Source organism: Panthera leo, chromosome F2 (assembly GCF_018350215.1).
Source record: "Panthera leo isolate Ple1 chromosome F2, P.leo_Ple1_pat1.1, whole genome shotgun sequence".
NCBI classification, from domain to species: Eukaryota; Metazoa; Chordata; class Mammalia; order Carnivora; family Felidae; genus Panthera; species Panthera leo.
The window spans coordinates 66,167,466-66,190,981 of record NC_056695.1 but is presented as its reverse complement, the minus strand read 5'-3'; the positions used below and the strand labels follow the sequence as shown (position 1 = coordinate 66,190,981).

Here is a 23,516-nt window from a genome sequence, read left to right as displayed (position 1 = left end):
AACATCTGAGTTGGACCTTGGGAAGGGGAGAGTTTGTAGCAGGCTCTGTGGAGAATGAAAGGCAGGCATGTTGGGTTTCTCAGCAGGGGGATGAAAGGAGCCACCACGTGGAGGACATGAAGACTGGTTGTCCAGGTTAGTGGGCATGAAGGGATGTGGGTGATGAGACAGGGCAGGTAACCCAGCATCAAATTATGGAGGATTGTCCATGCTGGGGTAAGAAGGTTGACTGTAGGGATGCCTGGGTGGCTCAGTCGGTTTTTTTAAGCCTCCAACTCTTGATTTCAACTCAGATCATGGTCTCATGTTTTGTAAGTTCGAACCCCGCGATAGACTCAGCACTTGCAGAGCCTGCTTGGGATCCTCTGTCCCCCCGCCCCACCTCTGCCTCTTCCCCACTCTTGCTCTCTCTCAAAAATAAATAAATGTGAAAAAAAAAAAAAAAAAAGGCTTTGAGCTTCAGGCAGTATGTGTTTTCTGGGTCTAGGAAAGCCCCAGATATTCGCACTAACATGGAGGGTGGAGGTGGGCTCAAGATACCCAAGGCGTCCGAGCACCTTATGGAATTTACATTATCGTAGTCTGTTACTCGTCAGGGCTTCCCGTTACACTTAGAATAAGGCAGACTCCAGCCAGCCTTTGCCTGCTGTCCTGCACACTCTTCCTGCCTCTTGCATGGCTGACTGCTTCTCGTGTTCCAGTCTCTGCTCCTGTCTCCCCTCACACGGGCCTTCCCTGCCCCCTGTCACTCTCAGACCCAACAAACCGCCCATTAGCAAGGTGCAAACCCCGGAGGCAGGGAGGCTCTTGACGCTGTGATGTAAACTGGGAGCACATCTGCTTCCATCTGTATTGACCACCCAGCTCTTGGCACACGGGTTGGGGCGGGAGGCGAACGTGTGATTAGATACACGAGTCCAGGCCCTTTTGGCATGGAAGCCAAGACTGGCCTCGCAGGGCCTGGGATAGAGTAATTCCTCAAGGAGACGTGAACTGGACGTTTCTTCACGCTGTGCCTGAGGGGAGGGTTCCCAGAACAGCAGTGCCGGGCTTGCCCCTCAACAGCAGGCTGCGCTGCCTGCCGAGGCCTCTGCGAGGAGCAAACACGTGTGGATGTTTGGAAGAAAAGTCAGGAAGTGCCGTTCTCGAAGAGCAGCCGCCAGAAGCAAGCCTCTGACCCTGCTGGCCAAGAAACACAGTTTGAAGGGAGAACAGCCATTTCCAGACACCTGGCTGAACTGACTCAGCTGTTGGGTGTTCCACAGCAAAGCAGGCGACGAGTGTCATGGGGACAGAGGGAGAGCGAGCAGCGGGGGTTGAAGGAGCAGCCCAGATGTACAGACTGGGCCCCTTCGGCCACGTGGGCCCACAGGGGAGGCCTGCCTGTCAGGGCTTGACTATGTCCCCCCACTGAGAAGTTGCCTGTTGAAACCCTAACCCAGAATGGGACTGTATTTGGGGATAAGGCCTTTAAGAAAGTTTTTTTTTTTTAAATGTTTATTTATTTTTGAAAGAGAGAGAGAGAGAGAGACAGAGAGTGAGCAGGAGAAGGGCAGAGAGAGTGAGAGGGAGACACAGAATCGGAAGCAGGCTCCAGGCTCTGGGCTGTCATCACAGGGTCCGACACGGGGCTCGAAGCCACGAACTGTGAGATGATGACCTGAGCCGAAGTCAGACGTCTAACCCACTGAGCCACTCAGGCGCCCCTGGAGATAAGGCCTTTAACCTCCTGGCACCGAAATCTGTATCGGTCAGGATTCTCTAGAGCAACAGGACCAGTAGGATGTGCATATCTACACCTGTATCTCTATCTACAGCTCTAACCATCTGTATAACAGAGAGAGATTTAGTACATGGGTTGGCTTGGTGATTATAGAAGCTGAAAAGATCCGCAGGGCGAGCTGGCAAGCTAGAGACCCGGAGAGCCCATGGTGTGGTTCCAGCCCAAAGGCCAACAGGCTGAAGACCCAGGGAAAACCGCTGTTTCAGTTGGGAGTCTGATGGCAGGAAAAACCTATGGCCCAGTTCAAAGGCAGCAAGGCAGGAGGAATACTGTCTGACTCAGGGGAGGGTCAGCCTTTTCGTTCTCTTCAGGCTGGCCGGTCAGCATGACACAGCACCGTGGGGACACCCTCACTTGCCACACCCTGCCGAGGGAAGAAGGACGGAGCACCTCCGGAAGCCACATGTCTGGCTCGGTCAAAACACAGGGAACAACGAGAAAAAGGAGTTTGTGTTTATGCTCGTACATGTGTGTCTGCTATATTTATATACCCTGGTAACAGTTTTTCTGACACACATACGCTCTTCAGGAAGAAGCTGAGAAAGTGAATGACAGTTTCTCTGTGTCCCAACACTTCTTGGACCAAGTCCAGAAAATGAAGCATTTGGAGATGCGGCTCTGGCATCTCTGTGACGGGCCAGCAGGGCAAGCAGGGAGGAGGCAGGGAGCCCAGGTCAAGGTGAGAGCAGGAACGGGAAGAGTACAAGTCGTCCTGCAGTGTCTGAGTGTTCGTGTCCCCTGCAGGAGCAGAGAGAGCTCTTTGACCAGCCGGTCGGCACTCATAGTGCACTGGGACCAGCCGAGGCACTCAGGTTATGGTCCCTTGGGCCTGCAAAGATACCCTTGGCCTCTGGGCTCTTACAGTGCAGATGGGGGATCAGTATCTGGTGAGAACCAAATGAATAGTACAGATAATTCCTAGGGGAGGCTTGGGGAACCAACACTTCCGGTCCCGGCTGATAATGGTACAGGTGGATAATGTGATCCCTAATCCCTGGTATGGGGTGTGCATGTGGCCATAAGTAGACCCCTCCCATCTCTGCCATGCCCCCTGGATGAACACTATTGAACTATTTCTCTCATTCTCTCATGTTCTTCATGGTGGTGGTTCATGTAGGTGTCACCTCTCAGCTGACTTGGGAGTTCTCCAGGACAGATGTGAGTCTGAGTCTCTGCCTGGCACCAGAATGGTGCCCGGCACATCCACGGGGGCTGCTCCATTGCTGGTGTTGAGTTTCACGCTGCAGTAGAGACGCCATGTTTAGGACGGCCCACAGCAAGCAGGCCTGCAAGGCAGGTGCAGGTGTGATTCTAGTCCAGAGCAGAATTAAAGATGGGGCAAAGTGAGTTCGGGAGCATTGGAAACTCCAATAAGGGTTTATTTTGATCTTCGGCCATCCCCTTGCCATGGGTGTAAAACCCTCCCAGTCTCTGGTGGAAATAGTGTCTCGGAATGAGAGCTCAGGGCTGGGGGCCCTTGGAAATCCAGTCCCATAAAGGAAAGGCCCGGCCTCACGTGAGTGGGTCCCAACCTTGTGTCAGGCTAGGCTGGATCATGGCGCAGGAAGAAATAACCCCCAATCTCAGTGGCTTACACACAAAGGTTTATTTCTGGCTCACGCTGCTTATCCACTGCGGGTCGGGTAGAAGTGGGAGGTCCTGCTCACCACGGTCTCAGGAATCTGGGCTGGCGGAGGGGGCTCCATCTGAGGCGTGCTCGTGCATAGCCAGCTGCACCCAGGCTCTTAAAACTTCTGCCGGGAAGTGATCCTCAACATTTCTCGTATTGCACCAGCCACGGCTAATTTCCCAGCAGGCAGGGGTCACACGTGGCAAAGGTGTCCAGAGGAGGAGGAACAGTATTTGTGAACCCCTAAGATGACAGGCCGGTGGAGAGTGACGGGGGGCAAGAGGGCTTGCTCCTGTCCACTCAGGCCAAGCCAGACACAGACAGAGGCAGGAGCGGTCCTTTGGGGCTGTTGGCCCCCAGAAGTCTTTACCTTCCTGAAACTTCCTCAGCAGACTGTGGAACTCACTTTACAACCTTCTGCAGCCCCTGATTATTCTAGCCTCGTCACCGCGGTCAGCAGGAAGACAGCACATCAGGACTGGGGTTTAAAGAAACTTAAGGAACCAAAGGGGTTTTGGGTTGGACTTCCAGGGAACTAAGGAGGAAAAAAGTAAAATGAGGACAGGAATGCTATTTAAAAGAAAACAGAAGCAAAGGTGCCTTTGCCAGGAGTACTGGACAAACAGGGATGGGCTGAAGGGGGGTTCTCTCTGTAGAGCGTCACTTGGGGCGCCATGAGCTGTCGGGGTTCAGGAGCCAGCGGGAGGAAGGGCTCTGTCCTCCCAGCCCTCCACGACAAAAGCAAAGCTTCTGAGCCAGAAACAGGCAACAGCAAGACATTTGCTGAGATGAGCTGATGGCAGGAGGGCGTGGAAACAGGAAGTTGCCTGCGGGTCTGTGTGGCTGCTTCTGTCGGGCTAGAATAGCCTGGGTTCCATCCCTCCTCCCAGCTATAACACCCTTGTTCATTGGGCCTCGTTACCTGTCACCTCCCTCCCACGTGTCCCCTGAGGTCCCCAAAGTGGGCTGCCTGGCCCTCCCAGTGCTCCCTCAGCTTGCTGTATGTATTCTTTGTACCCCAGCTAGGCTGTGCCCTCGAGATCTGGTACCACCTCAGGAACAAAGGACGTGCTGTGACTCTGATAATGAATGAACGATGGGGCTTGTGAGGGCCCAGCACCCTTTCTCAGGATGTCAATGAGCCAGACAGAGGCTCCTGGGTCTGACTCTGAGGGGGCTGCAGGATCAATGCTGAGCCCTCCATGGTTGCTTAAGGCCGTGCTGGACACTGACAACTCAAGCCCCAGGGACTGGCCCGGACTGGGGGGACTCTAGGCCAGCCCAAGGCTCCCTGATGCCAGAAGCTGAGCTGCAGAACTTCATCCCCTCATCACCTTGGCTCACCCCATCCCTGGTGGCTACAGTTTCAGCTGGCCCCACACTGCTTACAGCAGCACGTTCTGGGGCCTAATTCATGGGGCCCAGGGATACTTTCCCAGAGACATTCAGGATGTTCCCATACCTGTGGAATCTCTGTAGAGTGGGCCATTCCCGAGCGCTGGGAAACAGGAGTACCTTGGTCACACCCTCAGCGTACCTTTAGTGCCTCAGTTTACCCATATGTCAAACTGGGGCTGCCTCCGCCCCTTCTTATGTCTCAGAGATTCAGGAAACATTATTATCAAAGGACTGGCTGCTCTCTGGAGGAAAAGGACTCTATTTTCATGATTTTGTTCTCTAGCTCCCCACCCCACCCCCCAACCCGGAACTTTCTGGAATGTGCTCCACAGGCCAAACTAGAGAGGGAAGCCCAGGGTCTGGTGGGTGTCGGCCAGTGAATGGTCTCAGGCCTGGGAACATTCAAACACAGAGGACAGTGTTGTCTAAGCACTTTCAGCTCAAAGGGATGCACGTTCAAAGCTGCTAGTACTGAGGTGGGGTCCTTGGGCCAGACAGCCCAGGAATGCCCGGCCCCGGCCCTGGGTGGTGGCATGTGGGGGGGAGGGTGTGCTGCTGGAGGAAGCGACCCTTCAGAAATGAGGGGAGGCCTGTAGAAACGGCCTCCAGATGTGGGCCGCCCTGGGCACCAAGCCCAGCTGCTCGAGCTGCAGCCGAGTGGGCCTGTAGGCGTTGAGGTTGCTGTAGGGAGCCAGCGTGCTGTCGTGGGGCCTCGGGCAGAAGTGGGTCTGCGGGCTCGGGGCCCCCCAGGGGCCGTGGTGGGGCTGAGGCCTGGGGGGCGGAGGTGGGTTTGGAGCCAGGGGACTGCCTGGCCCCGACGACGCCGACAGAGTCCGGTTCTGGGGGTTGCTGCCCGTCGAGGGGCTGCTGAAGGGGTTGGAGGACGTGTGGTCGCTGGCGGAGCAGCTACTGCCACTGAGGCGGCCGGGCGGGGGGCTGTGGCCGGCTCTGGGCTGGAGGGGGGCCGCCAGCCTGGGAGACTTTGGGCCCATCACGGGCTTGGAGGAGGCGTAGAGGTGGCGGAACTCCTCGTCAAACAGCTCCACCGCCGGGCCCGTGAACTTGGAGAGGATGTTCCGGTGGACGTGGCCGCAGAGCCAGGTGAAGCTGCAGGGGAAGAGGAGCGTGAGGGGTGGGAATGGGGAGGTGGGCTGACCGCAGGGCTCTGGGAAGGACCCCATTTCATCCTGGCAGCACCCGTGCAGGGTGGCCGTGGGAGCCCCCTCACTGATGGCAAGACCGAAGCTCAGAAACCAGCAAACGTTTGCAGGTGAACGGAAAAGACACCAGGTTGAATCCCGGTGCTCAGATGCTGGCCATCCCTGCGGAAGCACAAAAGGGCTGACAGCTGAGTCTCAGTGTCCCCAGCTCTGTGCCGATGAGTCGGTCCCCTAGCTGCTGAGGCCACTTGTGAAATGTGGGAACGCCTGCCTCTTCTGAACGAATAGGCCTCTGGGGAAGGCACCACAAGAAAGCGGCCGCTCCTTAGAAGGCAGGGGCTGTGTTCTCTTGAAAGCCTTAAGGGTGTGGGCCCAGCTCAAGCACCTGGACCCGAAGGGGTGGGAGGGGAGGGAGGATCACATGCTGTTCAGGAGGTGGGAGGTGGAAGGGAGAACACAAGGCGGGCCCACAAGAACCAGAATGACACAACTTGAGCACACTTCGCCCGGACCCCCAGGGAGGACACCCTCCAGCAGGGACCGTGGCCCTCCCTCTGTGTACTGGTCTTAAAATAAAATTCTGAAGGCATTTATGGATTACTTTTCACGATCCCGTGATTGAACCAAATTCCTTTTTATCTCTGATGGAAAAGCCCCCTCATTATCTCTCCCTACCTCACATCCACACCTCCTTCTGTGCCTGGTGACAGCACAGAAGACCCACCAAAAGGGTCAGGTTAGAGATTTCTGGGTCCCTAATAATGGGAACCCAGGTGTGGGGAGCAAAGGTGGCAGGATGGTCACAGGGAGACATGGTCGCTGGAGGGGGGGGACAGGAGTGACCCCCACCAATGGTCTCAGCCACCCCCCCACCAGCCTAGCCCAGGCTGCAGAGTCCTTTCCGGTGAGGCAGGGCAGGGCCCAAGCAGGCTGCAGCAATCCTGGGAAGAACAAGGAGGCTTTGTTTAAACCCCGCCTCCCACCCGGGAGGAGCCTCCCACACACCCCAGAGAGGTGAGCAGCTGATGCTGGGCTAGGGCCAGCCAGGTGACAGGGAAGGCGGCAAATATGGGGACAGGGGACCCTTGGCTATGCTGAGAAATCAATCGCCCTGTGTAGTTTGAAATCAGACTAGATTAGGCCAAGCTGCTGCATGCTTTACGCAACAAAACACGTGCAAAGGTGCCTTAGCAACTCTTCGGACCCCCACGGCCCCTGCACCCCACACTCAGGTCCCTTGTGGGTCGCTGTAGCCCCCGCGTGCCTGCGCACTGTGCTGGGGTCCCCCTCCCGCACACCCCACATGGCCATTCGTCCTGTGCTCTAGTTTTTACTCTTTTTCTATCACCACCCATGGTAAGACATACACTTCATTTCTATTGCTTTTTGGCACTTCGTACATGGAAATGACTTTCACAATCTTTGGCTCAAGAGCAACTCTCATGACTGGTCTATTCTTGGCCCATTTTAACTTATGTAGCTATTTACTTGGTTATTTTAAATAATGTAATAGGCACCAATGAACCCACCACCTAAAATAAAAAGCTAGCATCTTGACGACAACCAGCATCTAATCATAAGGGTCCCTCCCAGCAACCCATTTTCCAGGGCCCCCCAAAAGAAGGAATCATTACCCTGAATCCTGTGGCATAGCTCCTATACTTTCCTTTCTCTATTACAAAAAACAAAAAAAGTTTTATGTGTTCTGGAAAGAAAATATCTTAGTTGTTTTTAAAGTATATGTAATATTTGGGGATTTTTTTCACTTAATATTATATTGCTAAGATTTAGCCATGTTATCTGTTTCAGTACTCCATTCATTTTTGATTGCTGTCTAATATTCCACTAGTGGCTAGATGATGGTTTATTTCTCCATTCTCCCATTGACAGGCATTTGGATTGCTTCTGCTATATTTCTGTTGTGACCAGTGCTCTAATGAACATTCTTACATATGTCTTTTACCGTACCATGGACTCATTCTCTTGGAAATACACCTAGGAGTGGAATTGCTGGATTATAAACCAGGTGAATAGTCAGCTTTAGGAGAAAACTCCTAACTCTGTTGAAAGTCACTGTATAGCTTTACAGTCCCATCAGCAATGTAGAAAAGATCCTGTACATCCAGCATTTGGTATTGTCGGTCTTATCTTTTTTGCTTGTTGACAAGGAATAAAATGGCAACTCATTCTAGCCTTGATTTGCACTTTCCTGGTCACTGATGATGCGGAACACCTCATCATGTTTTCACACATGTTTGCTCCTGGCCGAAACGCCCGCTCATGCCTCTTGCCCACTTTTCCTTGCCCTGCTTTGCTCTTGTGATTCCTAGGAGTTCTTTGTGGTTCTCGACACAAATCTTCTCAGGGCATCATGAAAACCTGCTCTCACTTGGTAATCTGACTTTTCACTTTCCTCCAGATATCTTTCAATGAACCAAAGTTCTTGATTGTAATATAGTCCGATTTAGCAATCTTTTATAGGCAAGGCTCTTTTGTGTTCTGCTTAACACAAAAGAGGGGTGTCTGTGTTAAAATACTTCATCTTTGGGGGCACCTGGGTGGCTCAGTTGGGTAAGCGTCTGACTTCGGCTCAGGTCATAATCTCGCAGTTCGCGGGTATGAGCCCTGCATTGGGCTCTGTGCTGACAGCTCAGAGCCTGGAGCCTGCTTCAGATTCTGTGTCTCCCTCTCTCTATCCCTCCCCCGCTTGTGCTTTGTCTCTCTCTCTCTCTCTCTAAAATGGATAAACAGTAAAAAAAAAATTTAATAATATTAAAAAAAAAGACACGTAATCCTTATCCTAAGGTCTAAATGATATTCATGTATTCTTTTCTACTAAGAGTTTTAAAGTTTGTTTTTGACATTTAAGGCCTTTTAATCTATTGGAGGGTGATTTTTTTTTTTTTTTTTTTTGTATATGTGTTTTGTATATATATTTTCTGTATGGAGATTTTTTTTCCTTTCCCCATGCCCTGACATGCCCCATCATGTGCAGGTCTCTCTCTGGGCTTTCTGTTTTGTTCCACTTGTCAGTCTGCTCCTCCAGAGTTACATTGTCTTCATCACTCAGGCTCCATGACAAGTCTTGATCTCTGGCAGGGCAAGTCCTCCCTGCCTGTTCTTCAGACTTATCTCAGCTAATCTTGGAGAAATACATTTTACGTCACGACCTACTCACACATACAAACACATACATGCCCCTGCAACAGTTTCCAGAACATCCCTTACCTTGGTCTGCTCTCATTATGTTTACTCTATCCTATTTCACTATTAAAAAAAAATTCCAGGCATCCTCCACTAAATTGACTTCCTATCCTGCTAAGGGATTGATGATGCACACAGTTTGAAGAACTTTGTTCCTCTAGCTACACTGGATGACCAGAACCTAATGTGGACATTCATTCATTCATTCGTTCAACAGATATTTGTGGTCATATATGAAACTCAGGCACCTGATTAACTGTACTTCACGCCAGGAATGCAATTGAGAAGAAAACAGACCCAATCCGGGTTCTGACATCATGTTTCCATCTTGGCTAAACAAGTCCACAGAGAAGCTCTCTAGGGGATGATCTGGAAGCTATAAGATAAGGAATTAGCAGGATAAAGACAGCAGGAATGACCTCTCCAGCAGAGTAAATAATCAGCAAGTGCAAAGGCCCTGAGGTGTGAAAGAGCATGAAAGACCTGGAGGAAAACAGTGTGGCCACAGCACAGTGGAGGGGAAGGAAAATCCTGCTGAGACAGAGGCCATGGTAAGAATGAATTTTTTTTTTTTTTTTTTTTTTCATTTCTAGGAGCAGTGACAAGTCTGGAAGGATTTTCAGGATGCAAGTGATTTGATCTGGTTTGAATTTAAAAATCTTTCTGTTCCTGGTGGAGAAAGCCCAGAGGTGGAAGGGCGGCTCGGGGCAGGAATGGAATCAGGGCCAGTTAGGTTCTCATGCTGTGCCCACCAAGGCCCCACCCCTGGACCTGCCATTAGGAAGTGGGAGCTTCCTCCTGGTTGACTCCCCGAGCACCTTCTTAGCTCATGCTGATCTTACAGCACATATCACACCGCTCTACAGCCATTTATCCATATTTTTTGATGACAGAGAAGAGCTCTGTGTCCCCAGACCTGGCACAGTGCCTGTGCTGGGGTAAGACTTTCTACAAGAGCTTAAATGTTGAAATACATACAAGCCCCCCAACCTCACCCCCACCCCTCGGCTGAAGATGCGGACAGAGCTCTTCGGTTTGAACTGGGTGCAACCAGGGCCAAAATATCTGAAGTCCAGGGATAGCTGGATTGAAAGAATGAAATAGAGACTGCTTTAACTGTGTTTTAACTGGAGACAACTCTGAGAGTCCCAAGGAAAAGGATTTTCGGAAAGCCTGGCAAACAGGTCCCCCTTGAAGGCTGAGTGCAAAACAAGTTATAGTTGCCGCCCTGCACTCTCTCCAGATTCTTCAGTTCTCAGGAACGGCCTTGCATGTCTTCAAGCCCACTGCCACCCTCCTCCTGACACCTCCCGTATCCGGAGGACAAGCCTAGTAGCAGCGAGGACAAGCTCTCTCTAGGAGAGCCAGAGATCCTAGCCAAGGAAACTGGTGACCCTGGGCCAATCACCCACCCTCTCTGTGCCTCAGCTCCCCCATCTGTCAACTGGAGGAATAATGCCTCCTTCAAAGGCTTGTCAATCCTTACGAAATGTCTGACCACACCTGGCCGAGGGTCTGGCACAAAGCTCAACGAGGTTGGCTCTGCTTCCTTCTGCCCCTACCAAGGGCAAGGGCCGCCCCTGCGTGCTGAGCCCTGTAAGAGCAAATACAAATGAAAACAGGCTTAACTCTCCCTATTTAGAATAAGAGGAGAGACTTTTCCTCCTCTTCATTTTCTCTTTCAGAATTTCTTTCTCTGTCCCTGAAGTCAGCAGAAGAATCGAATGAAGAGGCCTTTTGCTACATTTCCCCAGTAACTACCTGGAGCTCATACCCTTTTGTTCTACCACAATTTCCACGACTTTCCAGGACTTTCTACTCTTCATCAAATCTCATATAAAAAATGCTCAGGCTCAACAACGTCTTAGGATCATTTCTTTATGGAGGCTACATATGCCACATAAAACTTATAAAAAATCCATATGCTTTTCTCTTATTACCTTATCTTGTTTAATTTACAGGCCCCAGGCAAAAAAACCTAGAAGGGTAATAGGAAAAAGAAGTTTTTCCTCCCCATATAGTGGGTATGGGTTTTTTCTGGAGGTGATAACAATATTTTGGAACTAGACAATGGTAATGGTTGCACACACAGTGAATGTACTAAATGCCACTGAATTACACATTTAAAGTGGCTAATTTTATGTTATGTGAATTTCCCTGTAAAAAAAAAAAAAAAAGAGGGAGGGAGAGAGAGAGAGAGAGAGAAAACTCCTCAGCTATGGTGGGCCCCTGCTTCCAGGCTTGGCTCCTTGGGTCTGGGGCAGCTGCCCAGATAGAGATCTGACCCTTCCCATCCAGGTGGCAAAACAGGTCTAGTGGCAGCTTGGTCAAGGTCAGAGGCCAAGGTCAGAAGCCTCAAGTCCTGATGTGGGGTGTGAGGCCAAACTGGGTCCCAGCTAGAGCTTTATGCCTTGATGGACAAAAGCTGCGAAGCTGGTTTTGGCCACTTGGGGAGGGTAGCTCAGCCCCACCTCAGCCTCTTAGGGAACAACCGAGTGCTGGATGCAGGGCCCAAGGATCAGAAGCAGGTGGCCTTCCTTTTGCACAACGCCGCGGAGAGAAGCTGTGGATAGAAATGCCCTTGGGGCTCAGTGACCCCCGGACGCTGGAGGTGGTCCCTGAGGACTGCCTCTCATCAGAGCCCTTCCCGGTATAGAAGCCATGAAACAACCACGTCCCCCTGCAGACGGACCACACTGCATTCAGCTCTGGTGCTGCACGGCTGAGGAAAACAAGACCCAGAAAAGGTGGAGAGAGAGAGGCCCAGAGGAGAGCAAAGGGGAACCTCAGCCCACCCCAGCCACCTCTTACCAGGCTCCCATCACTCTCTATGTGCTGCTTTTTTTTTTTTTTAAGTAATTTCTATGCCTAACATGGGGCTTGAACTTACAACCCGAAGATCAAGAGGCACATGCTCTACTGACTGAGCCAGTCAGGTGCCTCTGATCTGGCTGTTGTTTATCTCCTTGGTGTTAATGGGAGCTCCAGAAGGGTACCCCAGCCCGGAGCATGCCTGGTATGTACCCAGGAGGGCTTTACGTAGCTGTCCAATGAATGAAGGAACAGAGCAGTGTGGTGCCTTGCCCAAGTCACCCAGCCAGGAAGCTACAAAGCTGGGAATTGAACCTCTGTCGTCTGACTTCCAGTCTGGGCTGCTGCCACTTCCTGTCCCTAGCACCAGCCTTAGGTCCCATGGAATTTGGACACACTTCTGAAAATAAACTAGGACACACACACATACACACAGCTCAAAGCAAATTGCATAGTTTTACAATCGTGCCTGAGAGAGCTGAGGAGGGAAAAAGAAAATTCTATGTCCTATGGCAATCCGAAGGGAAATTGGAAGTGCCTCTGGAGCCTGAAGCTCCACCAGAAAGGGTCCAGATTTCCCTCTTCTGTCCAGACTGGTACTGCCTCCCGCCTCATGTATGTGATAAAGTCCCAGCCCTGCCGGGCACGGGACTGGTAGGGGTGTGTGGGCCCGAGCGGCAGGGGCTGCCTTGTACCGTGCTCAGCCTGGGCCTCCTCCAGGCCTTCGATAGGTGAAACCCGGCACGCACCTGTACGATCCAGACAGCACGTATCTCCAGTCCGAGATGATAAACTTCTCCTGGATTTGGCCGGCGAACTTCCGGCCTGATTTGGCACAGTATACCTCTCCTTCCACACTCCGGATGGAAATGTTCTGTTGTCACAAGGAGAATCAAGCTGTCACTCACTATGTATAAATACATGTTTCTCTAGGAAAACATCTGGAAGGATGCTCACTAAGACATCAACAGGAGGGGTTATCTTTAATTGGTAGGATCATAGGCCATTTTTATTTTTCCCTTGGCTGAATTTTCTAAATTCTTTTCATTGTCCTGATATTATGTGAGTAATGGGAAAGACCAAAAAAAAAAAAAAAAAAAGGAAAGGGGAGATGGTAGAATTTAAACAAAGCAGAAAATAGAAGAAAGATGAGGGCCTAATGACCATACAGCCCTTAGTCTAGGCTCCCATGGACTCCAGAGGCCTGGCAAGCCCAGCCTTGCCTTGTAAGTGACATGAGTCCCCGACCCCAAGCTAGTCAGAGGGAAGTGCAGCCAGAAGGGGTGGCTCTGTTTGTCCCTTTCTCCCCCAGGAACACCTGCTCCCCTGGCCATCAGCCAGAACCCTTGGGAGGCTGGAGTAATGAAAAGACAGGCAAATCACAGGGGTCTCCAAGGAAGGTAGGATACTGGTGGGGTCCCATGAATGTCTTTAGTGGCTGTGCGGGCTCTGGGAAGGGGATGCTTAATGCCTCCAACAGTGACTCCCAGCCTCTCCATAAGCTCTATGACATGTTGACGGGAGGACCACATCCCACTATCCCTTGGTGGTCAGAGGACTGTTGCGTGTAGCTGATGTGGGCCATGGAGGCAAGGCCTGTGCTGACTCTCTAGGCCTGTTTTGATGACCTCATGTCGAGGAGGTGTGATCCAGGTAACGTCAAGCAGACGCAGTAATCAGAGGACCCTGAGGCCTGCTGGTCCAGGAGGTGCCTGAACTCAGCAGCATCCCAAGTAGTGAGGAGGGGAAGTGAGGAGAGCAGGGTCTCTCTCCCGGAGGCTGACCTTGCCTGAGCTAGAGGAGAGTCGCCACAGGAACTACCCATGTGCTGTTCAGCTGGGTCTGCTTATAAAAACTGGGTGGTTTTACATTTGACCTTGAATTTACATTTGGCCTTAATATGGGCCGCAATGTCCTTCTCTGTTTTTTGTTTTTTTTTTCACTTCTCCAACAGATTTATTTTTGAAAGGAATGGATTTTGAGGAGGAAAAACATGGGGTAGAGATATGGAATAGAAAATAAATACAAATGTAAGCTGTTTTGCTAATTGTTTTATAACCACAACAAATTCGTACAGAGAATGCCCTGTACAAAACAACACCATAAAGGTTCAAAGGTCGAGGTGTTCCCCTAGGCAAGGCTGAAGATTTCAGTCTCTGGTATTTGGAATTTGGGCTGCAGTCCTTGTTTTTGGATGGATCACTGGGTGTGTGACACAGTCCATGCGATTAACCAGATTTGAACAGAAGAATGGCCACTTGGCCCAGGTAGAAGTAGATGAAGCCCTAAATGTGACGTGACTAAATGAACTCTCATCTCTGGGTTTCTTTTCTGATTGCCAGAAGAAGGAAGTGGGGAGTTGGGTTCAGTCCAAGAGGATCAGCTTTCTGGTGGGGCTGGGGAGTCCTAGACATGCACCAAGCAGGCCTGGATGTTGTCGCCCTGGCCTATGACGTGTGGCCACTGGCTCTCAGCCAAGGGGAGAAAAAGCATCTGCAGAGATTGCTGCCCACGGGATATCCATGGGCTCCTTGCAGTTCCCAGCCCCCGTGTGTCTGTGTGAGGCCAAAGGGCTATATGTGGGAGTGATGGAGTCCGTTCGCGGTCAAGTGCTGCGGGGTCCTCCTGTTCTCTCTCTCCCTGTCGCTGCCATCTTGGAGACCATGTATTCCTTATGGCGTAGCTACAAGATGGGGAGGGCGGTCTGTCCTACACTGGACTTTGAGCAAGAAATAAACCTTTATTACGTTAAGCCATTGAGATGGGGGGATCTGTTAGCGTGGCATAAGCTATACTATCCTTTTTTAAAAAAATTTTAATGTTTATTTATATTTGAGGTGGGGAAGGGGCAGAGAGAGAGCCGGAGGCAGAATCCGAAGCCGACTCTAGGCTCTGAGCTGTCAGCACAGAGCCCCTTGCGGTGGTCGAACTCACCAGCTGTGAGATCATGACCTGAGCCAAAGTCAGGCACTTAACCGACCAAGCCACCCAGGCACCCCCAGCTATACTACCCCAATACAAAATACCTTTTGGATTCTCATTGGGAGCCCCTACCTTGAGGTGGCTGTCAGAGATCTGGACTTTGTCACACATCTCTTGGAAGAGCTTTACACCTCCCTGGTCCAGCAGCACACAGACAAACACCCCGCGCTTGTTTGCAGCCTCTAGAATGTCACAGAAGATCTCCACATCCGTGAACACATCCATCAGGATGGCCAAGACCTGGGCCAGGGCGGAAAGGTGGAAACAAAGAGTCAGGGGCCCCGTGCTAAATGGTTGCAGCCCAACTTCCTAAATCCCAGTGGGGCTAAGAGAGCCCTTCTCACTTCTGTGGGGCTGCAGGAAAAAGAAACGGGGATGGGGGGGGGGGGGTGCTCTGCCAGGGCAGCATTCAAGGGAAAGAGCCGTTGTGGAGGCCTCTGTGCTAATTCCATCTCTCCAGTCCAACCACACACCCTGTGGCCACTTGGTCCACTGTTGGCGCAGTAGGCACAGGAGGAAGGAGAAAGGTAGAGACCGAACGCAAGGAGGGGACGAGAAGAACAAGAGGAGGTGGCCAGGCAGGTTTTGGGCAGAGAGATAGATTTAACGACATAGTTGCTCAGTCACGTGGAGCTCGAAGGCGCTCCAAGGCCACTGGCCTTCAAATGGCGGTAAGCCACACAATCCTCGCCTCAAACAAAATCCCCGTGGAGACCCTATTATAGACTAGACTAGGCTGAGCTGCCCCAGTGGGATGGAGAAGGGAGTCCTGCTCGGCCAGCAGTTTACTGCCTCCTCTATCATAACGGAATCCTGGGGAGGAGGGAGCTCGAGACATCCAGCAAAGCCGGGGCCACGAGTGTGTGCCTGCCGGGCCAAGCAACCATTCCTCCTCCAGCCAGCAGGACCGAACCTTCGCTTTAAGGAATCCCCTCTGCTCCACAAGCAATGTGGTTTGGGTGGGGCCATTGCCTTGCGCTGGATTGGACACAGGGAGGGCACATCACCAAGGCCAGACCAGTGAGAGCACTGCATCCCCTGCTGGCCACAGTGATTGGCCCGGGGCCGCTCACATGATCTAAGTTATTCTAAGAAGAGCTGGTTCAGGGCTTCAGGACTTCTGGGGGAAAGGAGGCGTTCTTGCTACCGAGGTGGCTCAGCTAACCGATTCAGAGCTAGATTCTGAGCTACCGCGGCTAGCGGCCAGCTCGCCATCACGTGGGGACAGTCTGCCCGAAAATGAAGCCAGTCCTACCCTTCACTTTCCCACCGTAGATGTCAGTACATGTTCCTCTTCTTAAACTTGCTTGGGGTTGTTTTCCACAGTAATGTGATTTATAAAAAGAAATGTATGGTCTCTGACCCTGTTTCTGGCACCAGGCTCTAAAACACTTGGAATTTCCTAAGTGGTGAGAGCTGAAGGAGAGAGAGATCCTTTGTTATGTTAATGAGGTGGCTTTTGGATGGGAACTGGTTGCCAGGGGAACCAACTCAGTGATTAGAGGGTTGGAATTTTCTGTCCCTCCCACCACCCTCCCCCCAGGGAAAGAGAGAGGGCTGGAGGTGGAATCAACCCCCAATGCCGATGATGCAATCAATTATGCCTGTGTAATGAAGCCCACTAAACACCCCAAAAGGACGGGTTTAGAGAGCTTCTGGATTGGTGATTTGGGCAGAGCAGAGTGCTCAGAGAAGGCATGGAAGTTCTGTGCCCTTCCCCATACCTTGCCCTGTTTTCCATCTGACTGTACCTGAGTTCTATCCATTATAATAAACTGGTAGTCTAGAAAGTGAAAAGTTTCTTTGTTTTGAGCCACTCTAGCCTGCTGATCAAGTCCAAGGAGGGGGCTGTTGGAGTGTCCAGTCTGAGCTGATTGGTCAGAATGGTCAGAAGCACAGATGACAATCTTGGCTCGGGACTGGTGTGTGTTGGGTTGCAAGACACCCAGCTGGTGTCAGAGAATTACTGAATGATGGGAGAGTCCCCCACAGTGGGACTGGAGCAGAATCAGATGTCTGTCACCCTATCAAAAGTCTGTCCCAATACCCAAATCATGGCATATTGACAAGCGGGTCATTAGGCAGCCATTAAAAATGATAATTATAATGGTTACATGAAAACTGTAAGACAGGGTGAAATGCGGAGGTAAAACTTGCTGTGTCATCCATGCTCAACACGTGTATTGGCAAATAATGAATTCAGTTAAAAAAAGAAAACAGAGAACAAAATGATAGTATGTCCAGTAGGACTGCCAGTGAGGGACAGTAGTACGTACACACATCAGCCAGCACAAAGCCAAAACTAGCAGTCGACTTTGGACTGGGCACTAGGGCAGTTTTCAGCATTCCCTGTAATAACGTTCCACCATTTTTCTAATAATATATATAGTATATTATTATATGTTAATGTATAATAATATGCTATATATAGTATATATGCTATATATAGTGTATATATAGTATACTCTAGATATATAGAGAGTATACTCTGTGTCTCTCTATAGTATATATAGAGATATAGAGATTTGTTGGCCATCAACATCTGGGAAGTAGCAAGGACAAGAAGAAGGTCACTGAAACAGGTGAAGGAGATGTCTGGTACCCACTTGGAGCTGACTTCCTGCTCAGATGATGTGGGTCTCTGGACAGGGGAAGGAACTGCCCGGGTTAGAAATCAGAAAAGATGCTCTAATAGGGAGGCCACACTCCTTTAGAGCCAGGGATGGCCCCGTTATCATAGGATTGTCTGTACATATTTAAACTTATGGTACCAAGGACAGCTGAGACCCTCTCTGCCAAAAGATAAATGCCTCCTCCTTGAGGGAGATATTGACAAAAGGGACAGTTCTCTCTCCCCAGGAGATCAGTAAATCCTCCCATTGTGTTCCAGTGAGTCCTTGTTTCCCAGAGATGAGGTTGGTGACAGATTGAACAGAGAAGGGAGCAGCTTTGCAAATAACCCCACCTAGTGATTTAAGGGATGCTTGGAAATACAGGGTCACAACATCTAGGTTTATCCCGTTTGCCTCCTGTTGGGATTGTTTCCCAGCTGGATTGATTCAAGGCCAATACCCTCTTCAGTCCCCTGCGTGGATGTGCTACCTTACATGGCATAGCAGGATGAATGAGGAACTCCAGAAAGATATGTCCACATCCTAACCACCAGAACCTATGGACGTGACCTCACTTGGAAGAAGTCTTCGCGGGTGCAGTTAAGACTCTCAAGATTAGATCATCCAGGATATCTAGTAGGTCCTAAATCCAGTGGCACATGTCCTTATAAAAGACACCCAGGAGAGAGACAGAGAGAAGAGGAGGAGTCCAGGTGAAAATGGAGGCGGACGCTGGAGTGAAGTGGCCACAAGCTGAGGAATGCCTGCAGCCACCAGAAGCTGGGAGAGGAAGGCAGGACCCTCCCTTAGAGACTTCAGAGGAAGTAGGGCCCAAGTGACAGCTTCGTTTATGTATGTATGTATGTATGTATGTATGCATGTATGTTTATTTATTTTGAAAGAGAGACAGAGTGGGGAGAGGGGCAGAGAGAAGAGAGAGAATCCGAAGCAGGCTCTGTGCTGCCCTACCTCATGACCTTGAGATCATAACCTGAGCCAAAATCGAAGAGTCAGATGCTTAACGGATTGAACCAGCCAGACGCCCCTGACAGCTCCCGTCCTACTGGAGATGAGGTGACTGCTTTGGACAAGCCACATACCCTCTCTGGGCCTCAGTTTCTTTACTGATAAAACACTGCTCAAAAATAGAGCATCAGCTATCATTCAAGGTGCATCCAACCCTAAGCCCAGATAATAGAAATGAAACCATGTGCAAAAAGCATAGGTTTTTATTCTAGTTTATAGTTTAAATATGACTATGATTTTTATATGCATTCTGAGCAAGTATGAATACTGTTAGAATAACATGCAAAAACGTTTTAGTCCAGATTATGGGAGAGGATTAAAATTAGTGCCTACACCTCTACGGACATAAAAAAGAAATAAAGTAGGCCAATCGGCTGGACCAGCACGTCGGGGTGTGGTTAGCTGAGAAGAAGGAAGCACTTTGATGACATCTTGTAAGGGAGGAAGTGCTGTGTGGCAGGCCAGCTCTGGGTATCTGAGCCGCAGTGAGACCAAGGAACCCCACCAGGGGGCTGCTGGGCTGCTGGGGCAATACCCATACGCAAGGGTCATCCTGCGGGGACCTCAAATCCTGGTTGAGAATCTCTCACAACCTGCCAGACAGATGTGAGCTCCTCCTGGGCTGAAAATCCTGATGCTTCAGGAAGGGCAGGGTGTAGACCGGGAAATGGGATTTGGGTCCTGGCGGGGCCCAGGCATGTCGGGGACAGTTGTTGGGAACACTTACCACCCCACCCCCCACTCAATGCTGCTGTTTCTATTCTTTCCTCTTTCTCTTCTATCTGCTGATGCTCCTTTGTTTTCCAAAAACAACAACAGCCACACGCAGAGAGCAGAGTGGCATTCTTTTACAGTTTTGCAAGTCTCTGTGGTATCTGACTTAATGGAAGACAGCTGGCTTCTCGTATCTGCTTCTACAGCAATCTGTTGTGCTGTGTTGTGTGGGTGGAAGCATATGAAGATAATCTGGCCTCACACAGATAAGTGATTAGAGAGGGCATGGCCTCCCAGGCCCACTGACAGGATCTTGGAACCCTCAGGGATCCTGACCACACTTGGAGGATGTATGATTAATCACGGTTTTTCCAGGGCGTCTGGGTGGCTCAGTTGGTTAAGTGTCCGACCTTGGCTTAGGTCATGATCTCAAGGGTGGCTCAGTCGGTTAAGTGTCTGACTTCAGCTCTTGTGAGCTCATGGGTGGCTCAGCCGGTTAACTGTCCAACTTTGGCTAAGGTCTTGATGTCAGGGTTCATGAGTTCAAGCCCCACATAGGGCTCTCTGCTGTCAGCCCAGAGCTTGCATCAGATCCTCTGTCCTCCTCTCTCTCTGCCCTTTCCCTGTTCGTGTTCTCTCTCTCTCTCAAAAATAAATAAGCATTTTTTTTTAAATCATGCTTTTTCCATATTTTATGATGCTTTGCATCCAGGGTTAATTGATTCCTGAAGACTAGCAAAAACACCTTGCCTAGGAGCCTTTGAAACCCACATCAAGCAACCCAACCCCCTCCTTTATCTAACACACACCAAGCCAACAGTCCCCCTGCCTTACGTGACCCCAGGGCTGGGTCCTGGACAGCGAGGGACCACCTGCAGCCCAGAGCCCACTGAGATGGCCCCAGCTACACTGCCTGCCCGCCCTTTCCTGCAGAAGCACAGTAAGGGCCTGTGCCCATGCATTCCCCTGGCTCTGTCTGCCTCCCGACGGACCCGGGTGCTTCCTGTGTGGTCCTGCGTGGCGTCCTGCTCCTAGGGAACTGTGAGTAAAAACTTCTCGATTCGTGCCGGTCATTTCTGTGCCTGCGTGTCTTCCCACCCCTGGGACACCCAACCCGTCCCCCCTCCCGACCTTTGCCCGGAATCCTTTCCCCTTCCCTCTCTGCCTGATGACTCCTTACTCAGCCTCTGAGACTCAACTCAGAGGCCACCTCTTCCGTGAAGCTTGCCTTAGTCACCCTCCCGGCCCCTCCCGGGCACAGAGGGCTGCTCACACCAATGTCTTCTCCTCTAGCGGGCAGGCAGAGGCAGGAAGGCCTCTTGTTCTGCTCTGCCATCTGGTTGCAGGGCCTGGCCGTGAATTAGGCTTCATGGGATAAAGGAGTGTGAGCATGGAGGGAAAGAGGGATGGTTCCCGCTAGTTGGTGCAAACTGGTCTGGAAAACACGGAGCGGGCTCTGTCTGTTCTTTCAGAAGGCTGAAACCACAGGAGGAGAATGCAAACCCGACCACCTCCAGTTCTGAGTGGCGAGGCAGGGGGCACAGCCTGTGACTGGGTTCCAGGCCCCCTGGGCTCTCTGTGGGCCCAGGACAGCCCCGAGCCTGTGTGTGTGTGTGTGTGTGTGCGCATGTGTGTGCGTGTGTGTGTTGATGGGCAACAAAATGGGTGAAGCTCAGGAAGGCCATGAGCGTGGCCTGGGACAAGAGGGTGTGGTGGGGACTGTGGCAAAGGGAACTCACCCATAGAGGTGGCTGCCACTTAGCACCACAGAGCCAGCCCTTCCCACCAGCTAAGTGGAGCTGGAAAGTCTTACTTTCAGGTGACATCTTCAGATTGTTAAGTGTTGTCTTAAATGCATAACGTGCTGTATTGGTGAAACAAAGGACATCAGGAGCCTCAGGGCCACAGGGGAGGGAAGCCTTGCTGGGTGGGGAGGAGGGGGAAGAAGAGGGACTCAGCCAGGGGATTGCTTCACAAGCCCTAACCTGGCTTCTTTCCAGGGAGCCTCACTCCCTGGAGCTGTGGTTGACAATCTCCCTAATACCACTGGTCCCCATGCATCAGGAGGGCACTGAACTTCACACGCAGAGAGACCAGAGCTAGCGCACTTATGAACAGGCCCTGGGAGCTGGAAGAGTCCTTAGTCCAGCCTGGAATCTGAAGCCTGGGGAGGTCAAGGGACTTGCCCTAGGTCACACAGACAGCCCCAGGCCGTGCCAGACCTCCTGGCTGCCTGCCTGGGCCCATCTGTCAATTTCTAATGCTGACATGTCACTGAAACATGAAATACTGCTCTGAAGCAGCATTGCGACTTGAAAAGCCGATGCTCCACCCACTGTAACCTTACTTAACTTTTCAGAACTCCACTCCCTCCCTCCCCCATCCACCCACAGCCTCTCCACCTTATGCGGGCTTTTTCCCATCCCCCTCCTCCCCCTCCCCCCCCCCCCCCCCCAGCCTTCAGATCTCACACAGTACTGAACTTCAGAGGGGATTCAGTCATGAGACTGGGGATCCTAGCAGAAAATGAGCTTAAACATCAGCTTGTTCTTTTTTGAGCCTATTCTTGCCCCTCTGCAGCTTCAGGAGGGAGGAGTGGGCATCTGAAGCTCTATTCGGAATAGTTATTTTACACACCGTAGAATGAGTTACCGTCCATTCCCCAGCTGCAGCAGGTAGCCAGTGTGGCCTGTGATTCTGGGGCATAGGGAGAACTGACCAAATGCCAGTCACCGTGCCTGAAATTCTATCAGCCAACCTCTGGTCATGAAATATTCTTTCTTCTTCTAAAGTCACGTATTAAAATGTAAATACTCTGGGGAGAGAGAAGCCTTCTCTCTGCCTGTTCTGTCCCCTACCTGACCACCAGCTGGGTTCAGGTGCTGCACAGTCCTTTGTGGGCAGGCAGGTCTAAGCAGAGTCTTAGGGGACAGGGGACACGTGTATGCTGCAGTGGATGGGCCCCTTCATTCGGAAGCACAGAGGGGAGGCACCTGGCCCAGCTGGGGGAGTTCAGGAGAGCCTTCCTGAGAAAAGGACTTGGGTGCTGAGTCCTGAGGAAGGAGTAGGCATCAGCTGGGTGAAAAGCAGGGAAGGTGAGAGGGTCCCAGGCAGAGGGAACAGCACATGCAACGGCCTGGAGACAGAGCACCTTGGGCTGGAGAATCTGCGTGTCCCTCAGTTTTGAGTGGCAAGAGCTGGGAGAGGAGCTGGAGAGGGTTGTGAACTATAAGGAGCTTGCTCTTCTCACTCTGGGCAATTGGGAGCCACGGAGGGCTCTAAGCAGGGAAGGGACCAAGTTAGATTTGAAGTATAGAAAAAGTGCTCTACTGCCACAAGGCGACTGGGTGGGTGGTTGGGGGGAGTCAAGATGGAAGAGGAGGGGCAGGCGGGAATCTATCACAGGACTTCCAGTGATGGGTGGTGGTGGCCTGGACCCAGACTGTGACAGGTGGGATCAGAAAGTCAGTGATCCAGGGTGAGACAGAGAACAACATCCCTGACTCCATCCTAAACCCCAGTCTTCTGAACTCCATCCCTTAAAGCAGGAGGCACCCCTCTTCTCTTCTACCGGAACCCACCCCATGGCCACGGAGACGCAGGCCCCACCACCGATACCTGGCTGGTCCGGGTGATGCAGCGGCGAATGAGGTCTCTGATGTTGTTGTGCTTGTCCGTCTGGAAATACACGGTGGCGCTGGACTTTTCCTTCAGGTAGGGCTTCTGGGCTGAGGTCCAGCTGTGCAACAGGGTCGGCTCGCTGCCCTCGGAGGCCACGGGGAAGTAGGTACCGGACTGCAGGGAGCAGGAGTCGAGTCCCTTGGGACCCGCCTCTGCCCCTCCTGGGGGCTCCGGGGCACAAGGAGGCTGCTTGGCCTGGGCCTGGATGTACTGGGCCTCCACCGAGGACAAGAAGTCTACCTCACCTTCCTGGCCAAGTGCCTGCCAGTAGGCCTCGGGACCCCCATCCAGGAGGGCGTCTGTGGCCAGCCGGGCACTCTCATTGTCGCTGAAGTCAGCCCTGGCCGGCCGGACCCACTGGCTCTTGACATCTTCCAGGCGTTTCCGGATCTTGCCCACATGCCTTGACCGGCTCATGCTGCCCTGTCCCGGGGCCGTGGTGGGGAGGCCGGCGCCTGAGCTCCTCCTGATGGCAGGGCACGTGAGCCACGGAGCGGGGATGGGGAGCCCTCAGC

General features: G+C 51.7%; 2 protein-coding genes across 5 annotated transcripts in view; one reads left to right on the top strand and one right to left on the bottom strand.

The window, feature by feature from the left end:
- The window catches only part of CF2H8orf76 (chromosome F2 C8orf76 homolog), a 38,263-nt gene extending 27,026 nt beyond the window's left edge, over positions 1-11,237 (top strand). The window contains exons 6-7 of one of the 3 annotated variants that reach the window (XR_006198254.1): positions 9,393-9,726; positions 10,861-11,237. Coding sequence is in view for 2 of the 3 variants with exons in the window: in XM_042923697.1 (XP_042779631.1) it covers positions 7,862-8,005 (144 nt within the window). In the remaining variant the exon portion in view is untranslated. Of the gene's footprint in view, positions 1-4,435; positions 5,066-7,861; positions 8,132-9,392; positions 9,727-10,860 lie in introns of those variants that run through there. The other 2 variants (XM_042923697.1, XM_042923699.1) reach the window with 2 other exon arrangements.
- Positions 5,155-23,418, bottom strand: FAM83A (family with sequence similarity 83 member A). Of its 2 annotated transcripts, XM_042923693.1 has the most exons (4): positions 22,939-23,418; positions 15,041-15,208; positions 12,736-12,860; positions 5,155-5,918 (listed from the first exon to the last, which is right to left on the bottom strand). In XM_042923693.1, exons 1-4 carry the CDS (start codon positions 23,416-23,418, stop codon positions 5,384-5,386), a joined length of 1,308 nt encoding a protein of 435 aa, XP_042779627.1. In that variant the 3' UTR covers positions 5,155-5,383. The 2 variants fall into 2 exon arrangements, with proteins under 2 accessions (XP_042779627.1, XP_042779628.1); XM_042923694.1 differs by lacking the exon at positions 15,041-15,208.
- Between the last annotated feature and the right edge of the window lie 98 nt (positions 23,419-23,516).